The sequence below is a fragment of the Sinocyclocheilus rhinocerous genome, unplaced genomic scaffold (assembly GCF_001515625.1).
Source record: "Sinocyclocheilus rhinocerous isolate Xijiao unplaced genomic scaffold, SAMN03320098_v1.1 scaffold1463, whole genome shotgun sequence".
NCBI classification, from domain to species: domain Eukaryota; kingdom Metazoa; phylum Chordata; class Actinopteri; order Cypriniformes; family Cyprinidae; genus Sinocyclocheilus; species Sinocyclocheilus rhinocerous.
Window position 1 is genome coordinate 432,484 of NW_015642517.1, and position 6,402 is coordinate 438,885.

At 39.7% G+C, this 6,402-nt stretch overlaps 1 protein-coding gene across 1 annotated transcript; it reads right to left on the reverse strand.

Annotated features, from left to right (window-relative positions):
• Positions 1-3,014: 3,014 nt before the first annotated feature.
• sp8a (sp8 transcription factor a) lies at positions 3,015-5,192 on the reverse strand. The gene is made up of 2 exons (XM_016572913.1): positions 5,121-5,192; positions 3,015-4,199 (listed from the first exon to the last, which is right to left on the reverse strand). The coding sequence occupies exons 1-2, from the start codon at positions 5,139-5,141 to the stop codon at positions 3,015-3,017; spliced, it is 1,206 nt and encodes a 401-aa protein (XP_016428399.1). The 5' UTR covers positions 5,142-5,192.
• Between the last annotated feature and the right edge of the window lie 1,210 nt (positions 5,193-6,402).

Sequence of the window (6,402 nt, forward strand, 5' to 3'; positions counted from 1 at the left end):
CAGCGGCCCGATAACGCAGTGCGTGATGGTAGGAACCCTTGAGGTCACCATAGCATTCCTGTGGCTCTAATCCAGTTTAACACAGTGTTTACATTGGGAGAACATTAAACAATATTTATTTTTAGTATTTTTTTTCTCTCTTTTGTTAGAAATATATATTTTTTTTGTATAGTGTGAACAGATCTGGTTGCCTACAGAGCAATATTGTAAAGCAAACATCACACCAGCCATTCTGGTTATGCTTTGTAGCCGGTTTAATGAAATAAATCAATAAAAACCATAACACTGTTCTTCAGTTACATGGCGTCATCATTCAAGTTCATTATCGTGAGTTTGTAAAAATTGCAGAAAAAAAATTACGATTGCATATCAAATTATTTAAAAGGTAGGCCATTCAATTGATTTAGTTTGGCATGTTGTAGCGTAAAAATACTGACTTTTTTTGTATTGTTTTTAAAATCGGCATAAAAGGTGAAAGATTAGCAAAACAGAGCATGGATTTGAATGTGAAAAATTGTTCGATAAATGTTTGTATACTAATATTGAAACTTAGTTTTTAGCATACAAGTACAAATATGTTCCCAAATTTAATTCGACATACTCTCGAGCTACTCTTTTAGCTTCATACCACCTTTTAATGTAAGAGCGGGCGCGCCATTTTTAACTTAAATGTTCCGGTTTCATTGGTTTCCAGTTATTTTACCAGCATAAAACAGTCCCACTGGTGTTTCTTGTCATTTTAATTAAATTTACTGTCGTGATCATGAACCTATTGGTTTGTAGCACAATTTTACTGCACTTTGTTATTCTTAGATATTTAGCCTACTTATTGCGGCAAATGAATCGGAAGTCTCGCACATTCACAGAATATGCTTCCGCGTTGCAAAATAAGGTGAACACGATAAATACTGTCTCCTAATATTATTCCTAACAGTTTTCATTTGTATTCTGGTAAAGCAGAGGATCAAATAGACTGGTGAACTAGAGCTGCAGTTCTGCCAGCGGCCACTAAGAGCGCCAAATACTCCTCAGAGCGCTGCTTTATTGAATGAAATATCACTGCGTCACAGATAAGAGATTTGAAACTATCGAAGATGAACTATGGAATTGATTTTAAGTTAGAAATGACTAGTTATGAGTATGTTCTGAGGTAAAGTCACTTCCAAATACACAGTTCGTGCCAGCCTCTTTTAGGTCATGATCATTTCAAAGGAATAAAACTTTGGTAGAAGTGGATCATAATTATAAATTTAAAAATAATTTAAAATGTTTCTATTATTATATTATATATAATGATATTTTTTATTTTTTTTTTAATCTATATTTTTATTTAACTTAATTATCTTAAAAAGAAAACAGCTCAGTCACAGACATGTCTAATCAAAACCACCTGAGGTTTTTAAGTAGTCTGAGTTCATTTCTATTTATTTCTGTTTATTTTAAATTATTAAGTAATTTATAACATTCAATATCACGGCTTTGTTTCTTCACAGCATGTGACGTCGTCTTTCATTATCTCATACAGGCTTTAATAACCTTGCGTATTTATTAATATGTGCGCATGTCAACAGCGTTAAACACATACAGTATAGCGAGTATTTTTGTGGTAAGCCATCATTATTGTTATCAACCCACAGACCACATACTTCCCCCAAAAACAGTCCAAATAGCCAAGTCATATTTGACTTTATTACCTTAAAGTAAACGTCAGTAAATACAAACACACATGCTCAATTAAATAATAATAAAACAAAATACAAACCAATAACTGATCGACTCGATTCGATCCTGAAATTATAAATATAGATTCAAAGTGCGACTCTGATAGACTTCAAAGCACAAATCAAACTCGATGATAAATAGAGTTTCAAAACAATCCTGTGTACAATTTCACTTTGCATTGAGAAGAGTTCAGATGCACGGTCATAGACATCAACTGCACGACTAATGTACAAAAACGCACTTTTCATCTCCAAATTAGGCGTATTATTATAGACTCGCTGGGTTAGAGACTTTCCGTTTCAAAATCAAGGAGCACAAAATAAAACAGTTCAGTTGGCAAATACAGAATGATAAGACATTTGTGCAGCTGTTGAGGAATAAAATCCTTGATTTTCTTAATTAGTTAATAAAGTGTCTCAATAGACATGAGTGAATGGAGAATCTGTAGATGCAGCGCAAATATCAAAGTTCAGCAGTTTGTTTCATCTTTATGTGCAAGACGAGGCTATTTTCATCACTGCATCCAAAGAGGACTATTTTAAATATCCAAGAACACCTGAGAGAGACCTTCCGCTGATTTACAGTCAAATATGATCAAAATTGGCGTCTGATAAACTCACTGGCCTTCGCCTGATTTCACGAAATGAGTGCGTTCACACGTGGACACTCTTAAAAGCAAAGGTTCTTTAATGAACATCCATGGTTCTTTGAAGACCAAGAAACACTTTCTGTATAGTCCTTGAGTTGCCACACTCTTGAAAATAAAAGTTCTTTATTGGCATCAATGGTTCCATAAAGAACGTTTAACATCCGTTACGCAAAATGTTGTTTATAATGGGGGAAAAAAAGTTATTTCAAACGTTCTTTACACTAAGAAGAAAAAAATGCTTTTAAGAACTTTTCACTGAAAGGTTCTTTAAGGAACCAAAAATGGTGGTTCTATGGCATCGCTGCGAAAAACACCATTTGGAACGTTTAATTTTAAGAGTGTTTATGCACTCTAAAAATGCTGGGTTGTTTCAACCCAACTTTGGGTCAAATATGGACTAAGCCAGCTGTTGGGTTAAATTTTTACATTACATTTTAACCCAAAATTTATTTTAGTCTATATCTGACTCAAAGTTGGTTTGAAACAACCCAGCATTTTTTTAGAGTGGAGATTAAAACGGCTTATGCTTTATACGTTTTCAGATCAGTGTTATGGGTTCTTTAAAATACCAGTTGTCGAAGGAATTTGAGAATAAAAAGTTATTTTTTTTGGCTCTAATGGGAACCTTATATTATATCTCTTCTCAGAGGCCGTTCTGGACGGGTTCTGTGTTGTGGATCATTTCGGGGGACTGGCAGGCTGGGCTGCCCGGTACACTCTGTTCGCTGTCGGTATCGCTGCCCTTCTTAACCCCGCTGGAGCCGGGCTCGCAGGCGCTGTGCGTTTTCACGTGTTTACTGAGATGGTCGCTTCGCATGAAGCGCTTGTTGCACACCAGACAGGCGAATCTCTTTTCCCCGGTGTGTGTGCGTAAATGCCGCTGGAGCTCGTCGGACCTGGTGAAGCGCTTCCCGCAGAACAGCCAGTTACAGACGAACGGCCTCTCGCCGGTGTGCCAACGCAAATGCGCTTTGAGGTGCGATGTCTTCCCGTATACCTTTCCGCAGCCCGGGATGTGGCAGCTGTGGAGGCCCTTTCTGCGCAAACTGGCCCCTGAGGGCCCCAGGCGCTCCGCCTCTTGACAGTTTGGACAGTCGCAGGTCGCTCTGCCGGAGTACCGCCGGGTGGATGAGCGCGGAGACCCGGCTAGCACTGCGCCGTTAGTACCAGGGCTGGTTTCTGGGTAAGTGGCGGATAAAACCGGTTTGAATCCGTCCATCAGGTGCTGGCCACCTGTGAGGAGATGCGGAGACGGACTGGCGCTGAACGCGGAGTGAGTGAGGGAGGAATACTCTGAGTTGTATCCACCCAAGGGTGAATGCAAAGAGCTCTGGAGCGCGGCGCCGTTCGCGCTTTGAACGTCAATCCAACCGGTGCCCACATCCCACCAAGAGGAGCCGCCACCGGCGCTCACGTCTCCGGCGGAGATGCCAGCGTGCGCGGATTTGAACCACGTCTCATACGGATGCGCGACGCTCATCCTCGGGTAAATCCCCTGCAGAGTGTCCACTTTGGAGATGAACACCGACTGCGCGCTCGCGTCCTGAGAACTGTTGGCCACTGAAGTCTGAAACACGGGATAGTCGTTTCCAAACGGGCTGGTGGAGGCGTTGGTGCCCGTTAAGGAGAACGAGCTGTTGGCGCTGAACGAGTCATTCCGCTGCGCGCCGAACGGAGAGAGAGAACAACTGCTGGGCGCTGCGCGTTTCCACGGGTGAAACCCTCCTTTTCCAAACGAGCCGCTGTCCGAGGAGGGACTCGAGCTCCCGATTTTGTTACAGGTCGCTGCTAACATGGCCAATGGAGTGGATCCAACCCTCGGTTCCTCCTGTGACCATAAAAACATTCACATTTTCACTCAAGGCGCTTTTATCCAAAGCGACTTTCAAAAGAAGAGCAAAAAAGCAACAATATTGCTCATAAACAATGCCAAACACATTGTTTATAAAGCCGATAGGAGATCAATGACTTTTCCCTTTGCCGCATATCAAAATATGGTCAATTTAGACGTGAAATAAAGAGTTGCAATACTTTAAACGCAGCCCGTTTTGCACATTTTCCTTCTATAAACTTTTCAGAGACAATTGATTTGTTCATGGAAAGTAATGCAAGCGAAGTAATATAATCTTAAAGAACTGATATATTACCTTTTGCATTAAATTGATTTGCTTTGCGACAATTTAAGTAGGCTATAGTTCTACAAAGCAAAGAGTTGAAATTGTTTAAACTCAATCCATTGTACTAATATTCTTGCATTAAATTGTTCAGAATCGGTGTTGCCATTAGCAGTGCTTTTAATAAAAATAAAGCTTCCACATAGAACCAAAATGAGTGTTGCCGTTTTATACTATAGGAGAAGCTTGTAATTCAATTTCATTTCATTATGTTTTCTTCTGTGTTTTTAGTGTTTTTAAAGAACCCAGGAACCAAAACACCGATCTAATGAAACATCAGTAACTTTTTACTCTACAGATTTTGTATTTATTTTTGTTATAATTACAGGATTCTTTGGTGAATATTATTTTCAAAGAACACTTATTTTTAGGATTATAGCCTACTATTTGCTCCTGCAATCCGAATGCAACGCGACCGCATTTCAGCATTACGCAGGATTACGCACAAACACGCTTGTAGCCTAATGAAAATATCCAGCAAATAAACTTTAAACAATCTTAGATTGTTCTGATTTCGGCTGAAAATCCTCTCGAGATCTCCCCTGGACGGACACAAGAGCTGTATCTATACTCACCCCAAGAAGTGAAGTTGCCATCACCTGTGAAAGGTCTTTGCATTTATAAGTCCCTCGGCTGTTTTGGAGCCTTTTACCGCCCACCGCTGCACAAATGCGCTCGGCTCGGGCTTTGAAGATCCGGCGGATCCCGCGCGACCAATCAGATCTGCGTTCGCTGGGGATGTCATCGGCGGAGCTCTCGGTGACTGTTTACAAGTGGGAGGAGCGGGAGGGCCAGTGAACCTTTCCAGGACCCCTTTTTTAATTGTTGGGGAAACCCATGTAAGGATAACTAATATTTTATGCTAATGAGATGCACGTGGGTGTTTCTTGATTTTTATATATTTTTTTTTTTCGCTGCGCAAAATTCACCACTAACTTTAAACATCTGAACATGACATCTGAATAAAATATTTAACAATGCATGATTTTTTTTATTATTATTATTCTTCAGGATCTGTGTTTTTATTCGTCAGGACTCGTGTTGAATTCTGGGTCGGAGGGCGTGGCGGGAAACTCGAGGGGGTGGAGCTGGGTGATGCACGTGGTGGAGCAGCAGCTTCACAAACAAGAGGAGATGAACTTCATCCACGAGCTCTTTCCTCTTTCCTCTCATTCACAGCAGAGATTCATGTGTGCTTAATACAGTGCACTCCGGTTTCTGATCTGATTTACTCCTGTTTGTGTGGATCAGTAGATCATTTATCATCTACAGTTCTGTAATTGTTGTGCAATTTTCCACAACACAAAGTCTGAGATTTCCAGTAATGCTTTCATTATGTACACTCTAAAAAATGCTGGGTTAAATATAAAAACAAAACAACCCAACCGCTGGGTCAAAACAACCCAATAGCTGGGTTTGTCCCTTTTTAACCCAGCGCTGGGTTATATTTAACCCAGCATTTTTTTAGAGTGTAGGCTATTCTTTTCTAATTCTAATGCCTTCATTGCAGATTATAATTTTAGTGTAAGAAGATATGAATTTGAGATTCACTGCATGATTTGAGAAGGTCACAAAGAGCATTTTGGCCTTTAATGGAAGCAAGAAAATCTGCCCATCCGTACAATATACAGCTCATTTGATCACGCTCACACATGTAGCCTACTTATTTGATGATTTAGAAATAGCCTATATAATATAGCCTATATTTTTTTTTCTGCATGTTTAAACATTTATTTGTAACTTTTACAAAACGTTCAATTCGTTTTTTCTAGGCTACCTAAAACGTTCTATTTATTTCCAGATCTATATTAGATTTTGAATTGCAGATATTCGGTATGAGCAGATTTTTATTTATTT